Source organism: Oncorhynchus mykiss, chromosome 16 (assembly GCF_057628025.1).
Source record: "Oncorhynchus mykiss isolate SJ-2025 chromosome 16, ASM5762802v1, whole genome shotgun sequence".
Taxonomy (NCBI): Eukaryota; Metazoa; Chordata; class Actinopteri; order Salmoniformes; family Salmonidae; genus Oncorhynchus; species Oncorhynchus mykiss.
Window position 1 is genome coordinate 73,035,952 of NC_143037.1, and position 13,373 is coordinate 73,049,324.

General features: G+C 44.0%; 1 protein-coding gene across 4 annotated transcripts; it reads right to left on the reverse strand.

The window, feature by feature from the left end:
* Nucleotides 1–467: 467 nt before the first annotated feature.
* On the reverse strand, nt 468–5,992 carry LOC110492660 (protein-L-isoaspartate O-methyltransferase domain-containing protein 2). Of its 4 annotated transcripts, none has more exons than XM_036947687.2 (6): nt 5,502–5,992; nt 4,223–4,570; nt 2,950–3,052; nt 2,619–2,790; nt 1,748–1,871; nt 468–1,575 (listed from the first exon to the last, which is right to left on the reverse strand). In XM_036947687.2, the coding sequence occupies exons 2-6, from the start codon at nt 4,527–4,529 to the stop codon at nt 1,109–1,111; spliced, it is 1,173 nt and encodes a 390-aa protein (XP_036803582.2). In that variant the 5' UTR covers nt 4,530–4,570; nt 5,502–5,992; the 3' UTR covers nt 468–1,108. The 4 variants fall into 4 exon arrangements, with proteins under 4 accessions (XP_036803582.2, XP_036803583.2, XP_036803584.2 ...); XM_036947688.2 differs by having other exon boundaries at nt 589–1,575; nt 5,832–5,937; XM_036947689.2 differs by having other exon boundaries at nt 589–1,575; nt 4,223–4,534; nt 5,502–5,635.
* Between the last annotated feature and the right edge of the window lie 7,381 nt (nt 5,993–13,373).

Here is a 13,373-nt window from a genome sequence, read left to right on the forward strand (position 1 = left end):
AGAAACAGAGACCCAGTCAGAAACAGAGACCCAGTCAGAAACAGAGACCCAGTCAGTAACAGAGACCCAGTCAGTAACAGAGACCCAGTCAGACAGAGACCCAGTCAGAGACAGAGACCCAGTCAGAGACAGAGACCCAGTCAGAGACCCAGTCAGAGACAGAGACCCAGTCAGAGACAGAGACCCAGTCAGAGACAGAGACCCAGTCAGAGACAGAGACCCATTCAGGGGTCAGAAAATGAGACCCATTCAGGGGTCAGAAAATGAGACCCAGTCAGAGACAGAGACCCAGTCAGAGACAGAGACCCAGTCAGAGACAGAGACCCAGTCAGAGACAGAGACCCAGTCAGAGACAGAGACCCAGTCAGAAACAGAGACCCAGTCAGAAACAGAGACCCAGTCAGGGGTCAGAAACAGAGACCCAGTCAGAGACAGAGACCCAGTCAGAGACCCAGTCAGAGACAGAGACCCAGTCAGAGACAGAGACCCAGTCAGAGACAGAGACCCAGTCAGAGACAGAGACCCAGTCAGAGACAGAGACCCATTCAGGGGTCAGAAAATTAGACCCATTCAGGGGTCAGAAAATGAGACCCAGTCAGAGACAGAGACCCAGTCAGAGACAGAGACCCAGTCAGAGACAGAGACCCAGTCAGAAACAGAGACCCAGTCAGAAACAGAGACCCAGTCAGAAACAGAGACCCAGTCAGTAACAGAGACCCAGTCAGAGACAGAGACCCAGTCAGAGACAGAGACCCAGTCAGAGACAGAGACCCATTCAGGGGTCAGAAAATGAGACCCAGTCAGAGACAGAGACCCAGTCAGAGACAGAGACCCAGTCAGAGACAGAGACCCAGTCAGAGACAGAGACCCAGTCAGAGACAGAGACCCAGTCAGAGACCCAGTCAGTGACAGAGACCCAGTCAGTAACAGAGACCCAGTCAGTAACAGAGACCCAGTCAGTAACAGAGACCCAGTCAGTAACAGAGACCCAGTCAGAGACAGAGACCCAGTCAGAGACAGAGACCCAGTCAGAGACAGAGACCCAGTCAGAGACAGAGACCCAGTCAGGGGTTGTTGGTTTCTGCTGGGTGCTGCATCTGTGGAAAAGTCATTTCTCCCAGCAGTACAGCAGGTACATCTTCAGAGGCTCCGGGAGGGGCAAAACGAGAATCCTTTCTCTCAGGATGTTTATAGGTGGCTCTGCTGGGAGTAGCTCCCCTGTCTCCTTTTCTGCTTCCTCCTCCTCCTCCTCCTCCTCCCGGGCTGCCCTTCGCTGCCCATCCTCCTGCCCCCCGTGGTTATTGTTGTTGTTGTCCAGGGGAGCAGGGGTGGGGTCAGCATTGCTCACCACAGGCTTGTGTGCCAGTACTACAGAGGTGCAGTGGCGGCGGTGGTGAACTCGCCGGCGTTTAAAACGCGGGCCGTACTTGTGGAGCCCACTGACCCCCAGGCCCCTGCCTCCTCCAAAAGAGCCCCGACCCCGTGGCTGACCCCCCCCGTTGTCCGTGGTCACTCTCAGGGTGTGGCGGATGGCTATACGAGCCAGCTCTTGCAGCGTCCGCACCTCAAACGTGGCTGCTCCGTGGGTCACCAGAGATCAGCAAGGAGAGAGAATTAAGAGAACGTTAGTATGCTTTGGATGGTGATCAAAATGTCTGGGGGGGGGGGGGGGAGGGGGTTCTAGCGTTTTTCACTCATCTCTTCTGACTTTTATGTTAGAAAATCCCAAACTGACAAGGTTACTCACGTAGTGGGACTGTCTTGGGTTCACCATTGGTGTTATGTTGGGGCAGTGCCAGTGGAGCGAAGGACACAGCAATGATCTTTTTGGTCTCCCAGCTGCTCTGGCCTGTACGCCTGATCTTGGTCAGCTAGGAAGAGTACAAGAATAGGGTACATTAGGGCAGGGCTTCCCAAACTCGGTCCTGCCCCCCCCCATGATGAGATGGTTATTTGAACCAGCTGTGTAGTGTTAGGTCAAAACAATGCACCCAGGGTGGGGGGGCAGGACCGAGTTTGGGAAGCCCTGCATTAGAGCACATCCTATTTGTGTAAGGGACATAATTACATGTATTTCAGTAGCTAGGTCTCCATCCTATTGGCTACAGATTTTCATGCATTATATTTTAAAATATGCACATTTTTCTCATCAGAGGGGTGTTTCCATCCAATGATGACGTATTGCACATTAAAAAAAATAATAATAATTTTGCTGTTCAATTCCCACGAATAAAAAAAATACAATGGGTTTCCTTCACATTATCTTTAAGCTCATCACCGTGCACGTTGACCACGCTGTGAAGTTCATCACCACTTATTCCATCTGTAGCCTAATAAACCGCATGCCTGAGTCGTAGTGGGAGGACCACACAGCATATCATGGTGTGACTCCAAATGTACTCCAATTCAATGGTTATTATATCAATATTTGCGCATAAAGGCGTTTCCGCCACCATTTATCGCATAGTACATTTTACAGACGAAAAGATCACACCACCTCTAGCGTATTTTATTTTGTCGACATTTTGCTGAGTTTACCGACAAATTGACATTTTCTATCCGACAAGTACAAGCATAAAAAGGTTGGATGGAAACCTAGTTAGTGTGAGTATACACACCTTCTCCTCCAGAGGCAGTACCAGAATACCCCCCACCTTCAGCAGGTTCTTCATGTATTCTTCATGGTCTCTCTGCACTCCCGCGCCACAGTACACCCTGTCATACTGCCTGCTCTCAGGGGGGATCTCCAGGCAGTTCCCCGCCACAAACGAAGGTTCGCAGAACTCAAACCTAAAAAAAAAACAACACAAATACAGTATAAACAAAAACAATAGATTTTACAGGCTACACACTCCCACCTGATATTCAACTAGCCACGATGTCTACTGACAAGAGAGAGAACTTCAAGGCTGATGTAGACTGGAAAGGCAATCAGAGGTAGAGTCTCACTTGTCAAAGCTTTCGCTGGTTTTGATGAAGTAGTCTAGCTTCTGATAGGCATACTCAATCACATCAGCATATAACTCCACCCCATGGTTCACACCAAATGGACCTGGAACCAGGATTACAACAGAAAAATAACATCCACAATGCATTTCAATCAACTTTTCCAATCAGTTGGCCTGCTGATTTCCCCCTTTCCAACTCCAACAAGACCCAGAGTGGTTGTACTGTCCAGCTACAGTAACTCACCCAGGCCCGGAGTGGTTGTACTGTCTGCTACAGTAACTCAGCCAGGCCCGGAGTGGTTGTACTGTCTGCTATAGTAACTCAGCCAGGCCCGGAGTGGTTGTACTGTCTGCTACAGTAACTCAGCCAGGCCCGGAGTGGTTGTACTGTCTGCTATAGTAACTCAGCCAGGCCCGGAGTGGTTGTACTGTCTGCTACAGTAACTCACCCAGGCCCAGAGTGGTTGTACTGTCTGCTACAGTAACTCACCCAGGCCCGGAGTGGTTGTACTGTCTGCTACAGTAACTCACCCAGGCCCAGAGTGGTTGTACTGTTTGCTACAGTAACTCACCCAGGCCCAGAGTGGTTGTACTGTTTGCTACAGTAACTCACCCAGGCCCAGAGTGGTTGTAATGTCTGCTACAGTAACTCACCCAGGCCCAGAGTGGTTGTACTGTCTGCTACAGTAACTCACCCAGGCCCAGAGTGGTTGTACTGTTTGCTACAGTAACTCACCCAGGCCCAGAGTGGTTGTACTGTTTGCTACAGTAACTCACCCAGGCCCAGAGTGTTTATTTTACCAGGTAAGTTGACTGAGAACACATTCTCATTTACAGCAACAACCTGGGGAATAGTTACAGGGGAGAGGAGGGGGGATGAATGAGATTAATTGTAAGCTGGGGATGATTAGGTGACAGTATGAGGGACAGCTTGGGAATTTAGCCAGGACACCAGAGTTAACACCCCTACGCTTATGACGAGTGCCATGGGATCTTTAGTGACCAGAGAGTCAGGACACACGTTTAACGTCCCATCAGAAAGACAGCACCCTACAGAGGGCAAAGTCCCCAATCACTGCCCTGGGGTATTGGGATATTTATTTTTTTGACTCGAGGAAAGAGTGCCTCCAAATGGCCCCCCCAACACCACTTCCAGCAGCATCTGGTCTCCCATCTAGGGACCGACCAGGACCAACCCTGCTTAGCTTCAGAACCAAGCGGGCAGTGGGATGCAGGGTGGTATGCTGCTGGCTAAACCAGTTACAACAACTCACCCAGTATGAGTCCCACCATAGTGCTGAGGTACCCCGTCCCACTGCCCAGGTTGAGGAAGGACAGGCCAGGGTGCAGGTCCAGGGCCTCCATCACCTCAGAGTAGATACAGGGGGCTGATAGGTGGATGTTGCCGTGCCTCCAGGCCAGGTCCTTGTAGGCACTGTCACGGTACTCCTCCAGGTAGTAGTCGGCCCGGTCGATGGCCCTGAAGGCCCGCTCCACCAGGTCTGAATGGATGTAGTGTGCCTCCTTCAGGTTGTCAATCAACTCGTCATTATCCTCGCCAGCGCTCACAGCTCCTCCCATCTTGACTGGCGAGAGAGAAGGGGAAACTTCTGAGCCTTTATCTGAAGAACAGAAACAGGTTGTGTGCAATTGAATTGAAAGAGTTTGTTGCATTGCCACCACTAACAAAACATAATCCTCCACTTCACATTTTGTACATTTCAGAGTAAACAATCCCCATTTTTTGCCTTCCAATGACATACTGAAAGTGCTTTGTGAAAAGACTTCCTCAGCACATTAGGTGTGAGTGCTGTTCCTGTGGCCTGCCCCTGCGAACAATGCCAATGGGGAGATGACAAGCCAAATGTTGAGTTGGCCTGCTGTGTCATAAAGCAATAGAAAACAAAGGAGCCTGGCCACTTTAATGATGCTTGGTTCCTTTGATGCCTAAAACAGCCATTGTGTTTGATTGCAAAATGACTAATTTATGCACAATAAATTATTTGAGAAAATCCTCGATGGTAGTGAATATTTCTGAATAACATTATGAATTTATTTTTCAACAGCGATTACAAATACACGACCAAAAGATGGCGCTGTGGGACTTGGACCTTTGCCTTGTTTTAAGAGAAAAGTACACTATTTCCTGTAAAAGAACGCTGCGTTTTCTAACACAAACCTTGAAAAACAACCACACCATGCTAAAAACAGCATATGATTTAGCAAGAAATGTCAAAACTACAATAACGTTACCCCACATGCATCCGATGACCTTCGCGAGACACGTTGCAGTTACTATTTGTGCGCAAGTTAACCCGATGTTGAGTCCAAAATATCCACAACAAATATGCAAACGTGTCAGATCATGTCAATTAAGTAGTTTAGTTAGCATCTAAATGGTTTTTAAGTGGTTGACACATTGGAAATGTGAAGAAGAAAAAAAGCCAATCGTAATCTGGGTCTTCCACGCAAGCAGAACAAAGATTCGGGACTAACGTTAGGCAAGGTCGACAGACACACGCTAACATAACGTTAATTGGAAAATATAATTACCTAGAACTTGATAATCAAAATTTTCCGTGTTAAAATATCGATGGCCGCTGCAAATCAGCTTGTTTTAAGGCTTTTGTTCGGTAGCGCTCAGATAGTTCACTGCTAGCTAGGCGCTAACGTTACAGCTTCTACCCCCAAAACGGTACAGCTTCTACCCCCAAGCCATAAAACTGCTGAACAATCAAATGGCTACCCAGACTATTTGCATTGAACCCCCCCACCTTTCAGTTAAAAAAAAATATTTTAGATTTTTGTACACTGCTGCTACTCGCTGTTTATTATCTATGCAGTCACTTTACCCCTACCGACGTACAAATGACCTCAACTAACCTGTACCGATAGCCTCGTTACTTTTTTACTTAAGTTAATTTATTACATATTTTTCTTAACTATATTTTCTTAAAACTGCATTGTTGGTTTATTAATGGGTTGCCTGCTGTATTCGGAGCAGATGACAAACACCTTTTGATTTGCGATGTAAACGTTCAACCAGTCGACGCGCTTACGTCATACGTAAGAAAAAGCAATGTAGATCTGATTATCATTTTGATTGGCTATTGATTGATACAATAAAATAAATCATGGGCCTAAACATACAATATAGTAATTGAACAAGCCCACCTGTAAATGTGCACCAAAGTGAATGTGGTGCAGGCTGCTAGATAAAATATGTTTACAGAATAGGATAGAAATACTATGATTTAAAAAAAAATGTATAATCTTGATTAACATAGCACATCAATCTGTTGAATGCAAGCTTTATATTTATCTTTAAGATTAGGCTTGAGCTGGAATGTGGACATGAAGCTAGGGTTAAGGTTAGGGTTATGGTTGAGGTTAGGGTTAAGGTTAGGGTTAGGGTTGAACCGGGATGTGGACATGAAGCTAGGGTTATGGTTGAGGTTAGGGTTAAGGTTAGGGTTATGGTTGAGGTTAGGGTTAAGGTTAGGGTTGAACCGGGATGTGGACATGAAGCTAGGGTTATGGTTAGGGTTATGGTTGAGGTTAGGGTTAAGATTAGGCTTGAGCTGGAATGTGGACATGAAGCTAGGGTTAAGGTTAGGGTTATGGTTGAGGTTAGGGTTAAGGTTAGGGTTAGGGTTGAACCGGGATGTGGACATGAAGCTAGGGTTATGGTTAGGGTTATGGTTGAGGTTAGGGTTAAGGTTAGGGTTGAACCGGGATGTGGACATGAAGCTAGGGTTATGGTTAGGGTTATGGTTGAGGTTAGGGTTAAGGTTAGGGTTGAACCGGGATGTGGACATGAAGCTAGGGTTAAGGTTAGGGTTATGGTTGAGGTTAGGGTTAAGGTTAGGGTTGAACCGGGATGTGGACATGAAGCTAGGGTTAGGGTTATGGTTGAGGTTAGGGTTAAGGTTAGGGTTAGGGTTGAACCGGGATGTGGACATGAAGCTAGGGTTAAGGTTAGGGTTAGGGTTGAACCGGGATGTGGACATGAAGCTAGGGTTAAGGTTAGGGTTAGGGTTGAACCGGGATGTGGACATGAAGCTAGGGTTAGGGTTATGGTTAAGGTTAGGGTTAAGGTTAGGGTTAGGGTTGAACCGGGATGTGGACATGAAGCTAGGGTTATGGTTGAGGTTAGGGTTAAGGTTAGGGTTATGGTTGAGGTTAGGGTTAGGGTTGAGGTTAGGGTTAAGGTTTAACCGGGATGTGGACATGAAGCTAGGGTTTGGGTTAAGGTTAGGGTTAAGGTTAGGGATAGGGTTAGGATTGAACTAGGATGTGGACATGAAGCTAAATGACGCAAATCATATTTTATCAGAGCGGAATTATATATGCTGCCTGTTCTATTATAGTAGTCTAAATTAAATAGCATATAGTAATTTATATTTATATGTATACACAAACAGCAACATGCCTTTTAAAAGGTTATAGTAGTTCATGCTTGTTCACGTTATAGAAAATAGGCTACTGGAGTCTGAGGAGATTTCACTGACTAAAATGTATTTTACTTTTATTTCACTAGACAGGTCAATTAATTAAGAACAAATTCTTATTTACTATAACGACCTGGCAAATATCTGACTCAAACATGTCATGTGACTGTGGCACACTATAGCCCAGCAGATGTCAGTGGTCAACCATGTCATGTGACTGTGGCACACTATAGCCCAGCAGATGGCAGTGGTCAGTGGTCAACCATGTCATGTGACTGTGGCACACTATAGCCCAGTAGATGGCAGTGGTCAACCATGTCACGTGACTGTGGCACACTATTTCATGTAGCCCCCGCAGATGGCAGTGGTCAACCATGTCATGTGACGTGCAGCCTGTCATCAAACGTTGTCCTCCATTTTGGCAAACGACAAAACAAGAGAGATGTTTTTTATTTTATTTTCTTCTCTGGCAACCCATAGCCTACAGTGTATGGCATACACACACACACACACACATACACACGCACACACGCACACACACACACACACACACACACACACACACACACACACACACACACACACCAATTAACGCCAGCGACCGATGCACTTGTCTATAATTCTTTATTAATGTTTTTCATAGATAACATGGTTGATACCCCCAACAATAACTGACATCTCTTATCCTGTTTATAATACTGACACGGGAACATGGGAACATGTACACAAGTACACAAAACACAGAGTCACAATTTCAGCCCAACTACAGAGTTAACCTCCAAAAGAAAACAGGAGACCCAGAGGCCATACAGCCAAGGCCTGTCCTGCTTTACAAAATGGTAGCAAAAGAACAACCACCTCTACAAAAGTAACAAAAATCCTTACTATCTATCATTGTGGAAGTGCTTGTAATTTTGGAAGTTTGTAATTTTCAAAAGGGTATTAATAATATGAATGCCTAGAAAATCCCCAGTAAAAATAGCTCATCTCTGTAAAAATGGGCTTAGCAGGACAACCCTTGGCTGTGCATTTAGTCACAAACTTTTTTTTTCTCTCTCTCAAATTTTCTTTTAATACAACAACAATAACATTGTTCCTTAAATACAAATATGTACAGAGACTTCAACAAAAACACATTTCTTCTTCAAAATAATGCCCTAAACACTAATGCATTATCTATAATAAAGGTTATGCTCATTTGGATATTTCCTTCACAGAAATCGTCCATACAGTTAGATACCTGAATCATCGTAATTAGATCACAGTTTCCTTATCATTATATCATATTGATGTTTTGTGTCTCTGTAACAACATGAATGTGTCACCACGGCAACAGCAATAGTATCTTCTACTGCCTGTCAAAGACACATTTAATATGTTTTTCTTTTTTTAAATAGCCCCCCCAATCCTCCCTGATCCCCTGAAAATGTTGTCTTCACCTCTGCCAACCTCCTGAGCAGGATTTGAGCCAGCTTCTTAAAATGTAAACATACCTTTGCCTGCAATGAGTGGAGAGAGAAAGGCACACATGATAAAAGCACACAGCTTTAAGCTACAGTACCTACAGAGGGAGTTTGGTTTTGGTTTGATTAGCTAAATGACACCTTTTTACCATTCTACCAGATATGATTTTCTCCTGGAAATGTTAGTGTGGTATGTATGTACTTTGATTTGTTATGTTTTGTGTTTTTAAATTGGATGATAATGTTTGAAGTATAGGCACCTAATGATTGGCTACCTCCCTTTGCTGGACAGAACAGAATCAGGGGACCATTCTCAGGGGCCTTCAGATGTGTACAGTACCATTCTCAGGGGCCTTCAGATGTGTACAGTACCAATCTCAGGGGCCTTCAGATGTGTACAGTACCAATCTCAGAATAGGGTGCTTTGGGCTATCTTTTATCATGTTTACAGGTTACTCTACTCTGTCTGTCCTCACTTTAACTGATGAAGGAAGGGCAAAGGTCATTAAAGAGAGGACACTAAGCATCTTTGTATACCCTGGCCTACCACAAACTGCAATATTAGATAATTGGTTTTATATTCTGCATTATTCAGGGGGATTCACAGGTGTGTGATCACTTTTGTTCAGAGCAAACAGAGACTTCTTGCTTTCTCATGCAACACTGTACTTTTACAACCACTACATGAGACCACATCCATTCACAACTAGTAACTGGAAATGGATCGTTTTACATGTCATGGCCAAATCACATGCCATGGTACAATATGTCACCATGCTCCTCCATCCTGTCTCGTACGTACACATGACCATTATCATCCATGTAGTCAAATGTAGTGTTTATAAAAAATGAAATAAAAACTGTCAACACAGCGTTACATTGGCTGGCGTAACATGACCATGTATTTTATACACTCTACCCTGTGCCAAGTTGACACAGTCCAACATTTTCAGTGCTTCTATACCCATGACAATTGGCCAATTAGGAAAAAAATAAAACATTACAAATACAGAAGACAGAAACTCCTTATAGGAAGAATATGTTCATCACTCATTATCAAATGAACAAGCTGTTGTTGTTAACACTTGATTACATTAAGTTTTGTACCTAGCTTTATAAATGTGTTGGACTGCCATTTAGCCATTTAATCTTACATCTCAGTGCAGTTCAAGCAGTTTAAAAGGGGTCATACCATATCGAATAAGATATGAGAATAATCGTAACCTGTATACTCTTGTAGTGTAGTATGCATGTGCATTAAAGGGAGGTGGAAGAATAAGCTACTTTCTTAATCAAATGTATCAAGAACTCCTTCCTGAGGAAAAGTCACACAAGACAAAAGCCTTTAAAGGTTTTGACATTCTAAGTGATGGACACATATTTATGGAACAAACGCCTCTCTCTCTCTCTCTCTCAAACCAAGAGGGAGACCTCTAGCGCTGCAAATCAATCTCCACTCCCACACGTTCCTCTCTCTTCACTTGGAGGGCTTTGAGTCAATCCCTGCTATCGCTGCATGCTTTGGCTAATGTCTTAGTATCGTATTTATTTTGTAGATTTAGTCAGTTCTTTCCAGTAACCTGCGAGCACAAACCCTGCATCCCCTCTATTTATTTTACCTTTATTTAACTAGGCAACTCAGTTAAGAACAAATTCTTATTTTCAATGACGGCCTAGGAACAGTGGGTTAACTGCCTGTTCAGGGGCAGAACGACAGATTTGTACCTTGTCAGCTCGGGGGTTTGAACTTGCTAGTCCAACGCTCTAACCACTAGGCTACCCTGCCGCCCCGGCAGAGGGGATGGTCAAAAGATTTTGGTCTGAAAAGTATTACTGCCATGTGTAAACACGCGATAGCATTCATTGAATCAAACACCCCGGACACTGATGCAAAGGGAATTATACATCTCAAACAGTGTTTGGATTTACATTATCAGTCAGAAGTTTGGACGCAGCTACTCATTCAAGGGTTTTTCTCTTATTTTTTTTAAACTATTTTCTACATTGTAGATGGTGAAGGCATCAACACTTTGATATAACACATATGGAATCATGTAGTAACCAAAAAAAGTGTTCAACAAATCAAAATATATTGTATATTTGAGATTTTTCAAAGTAGGCACCCTTTGCCTTGATGACAGCTTTGCACACTCTTGGCATTCTCTCAACCAGCTTCATGAGGTAGTCACCTGGAATGCATTTCAATTAACAGATGTGCCTTGTAAAAAGTTTGTGGAATTTCTTGCCTTCTTAATGCGTTTGAGCCAATCAGTTCTGTTGTGACAAGGTAGGGGTGGTGTACAGAAGATAGCCCTATTTGGTAAAAGACCAAGACCAAGAACAGCTCAAATAAGCAAAGAGAAATGATAGTCCATCATTACTTTAAGACATGAATGTCAGTCAATACGGAATATTTCAATAACTTTGAAAGTTTCTTCAAGTGCAGTTGCAAAAACCATCAAGTGCTATGGTGAAACTGGCTCTCATGAGGACCACCACAGGAACCAGCATTCTCTCAACCTGCTTCACTTGGAATGTTTTTCCAACAGTCTTGAAAGAGTTCCCACATATGCTGAGCAATTGTTGGCTTCTTTTCCTTCACTCTGCATTCCAACTCATCCCATAACATCTCACCATTGGTTAGAGCCTATAAGTAAGCATTTCAACTGTAATACCTGTTGTATTCAGCGCACGTGACAAATGAACTTTGATTTGATTTGAAAGGAAGGCCCAGAGTTACCTCTGCTGCAGAGGATAAGTTCATTAGAGTTAACTTCACCTCTGATTGCAGCCCAAATAAATGCTTCACAGAGTTCAAGTAACAGACACATCTCAACATCAGGAGACTGCTTGAATCAGGCCTTCATGGACAAATTGGTGCAAATAAACCACTACTAAAGGACACCAATAAGAAGAGAATTGCTTGGACCAAGAAATTCGAGCAATGGACACACCTGGTGGAAATCTGTCCTTTGGTCTGATGAGTCCAAATGTGAGATTTTTGGTTCCAACTGCCGTGTCTTTGTGAGATGCAGAGTATGTGAACGGATGATCTCTGCATGTGTGGTTCCCACCGTGAAGCATGGAGGAGGATGTGGATGGTATGATGGTGTGGGTGTGCTTTGCTGGTGACACTGTCTGTGATTTATTTAGAATTCAAGGCACACTTAACCAGCATGACTCCCACAGCAACAAGTGCTCAGCATATGTGGGAACTCTTTCAAGACTGTTGGTAAAGCATTCCAGGTGAAGCTGGTTGAGAGAATGCTAAGAGTGGGCAAAGCTGTCATCAAGGCAAAGGGTGTCTACTTAGAAGATTCTGCAATCTAAAATATATTTTGATTTGTTTAACACTTTTTTTGGTTACTACATGATTCCATATGTGTTATATCAAAGTGTTGATGCCTTCACTATTATTCTACAATGTAGAAAATAGTCAAAATAAAGAAAAACCTTTGAATGAGTAGGTGTGTTCAAACTTTTGACTGGTACTGTACATTAAAACACAAACAGGGTAAATATACAGGTCTTTGTTTCTCTTTTTCTCACTCTGCTGGGGTGAGTACCAGTACATTCCTAGTGGCCATAACCCAGTGTGCTATTAGAAGTCCATACTCAAACGCTGGCACTTTCAATGGTTTAAAAAAAATACACAAGAGAGTTTCATTACACTTTCTGAAAGCTAATTACACTACCCATTATCACAGGGTCTCCCATTAGGCTACCTCATTATATTATCACAGGGTCTCCCACTAGGCTACCTCATCATATTATCACAGGGTCTCCCACTAGGCTACCTCATTATATTACCACGGGGTCTCCCACTAGGTTACCTCATCATATTATCACAGGGTCTCCCACTAGGCTACCTCATCATATTATCACAGGGTCTCCCACTAGGCTACCTCATTATATTATCACAGGGTCTCCCACTAGGCTACCTCATCATATTATCACAGGGTCTCCCACTAGGCTACCTCATTATATTACCACAGGGTCTCCCACTAGGCTACCTCATCATATTATCACAGGGTCTCCCACTAGGCTACCTCATCATATTATCACAGGGTCTCCCACTAGGCTACCTCATTATATTACCACAGGGTCTCCCACTAGGTTACCTCATCATATTATCACAGGGTCTCCCACTAGGCTACCTCATTATATTACCACAGGGTCTCCCACTAGGCTACCTCATCATATTATCACAGGGTCTCCCACTAGGCTACCTCATCATATTATCACAGGGTCTCCCACTAGGCTACCTCACCATAATATCACAGGGTCTCCCACTAGGCTACCTCATTATATTACCACAGGGTCTCCCACTAGGTTACCTCATCATATTTTCACAGGGTCTCCTACTAGTTGCAACAGATCACTCAGAGCAAGTACTACACTTTCCCTATTGGCTTTTTAACGTTGTGATCTGTGTTTGAGAGCTGACCTTATCATAATCTTATCACAACGACACAGTACGGCACAATATAACGCCAATGTGACCAAAGAGG

What these genes read in the sequence shown, in the direction of transcription:
- LOC110492660 (XM_036947687.2), bottom strand. Translation starts at nt 4,529, where the DNA reads ATGGGAGGAGCTGTGAGCGCTGGCGAGGATAATGACGAGTTGATTGAC. An exon ending in ACCAGCGAAAGCTTTGACAA is followed by an intron (nt 2,791 to 2,949) that starts GTGAGACTCTAC and finishes TTTTTTTTTTAG; the next exon opens with GTTTGAGTTCTGCGAACCTT. An exon ending in TACTGCCTCTGGAGGAGAAG is followed by an intron (nt 1,872 to 2,618) that starts GTGTGTATACTC and finishes TACTCTTCCTAG; the next exon opens with CTGACCAAGATCAGGCGTAC.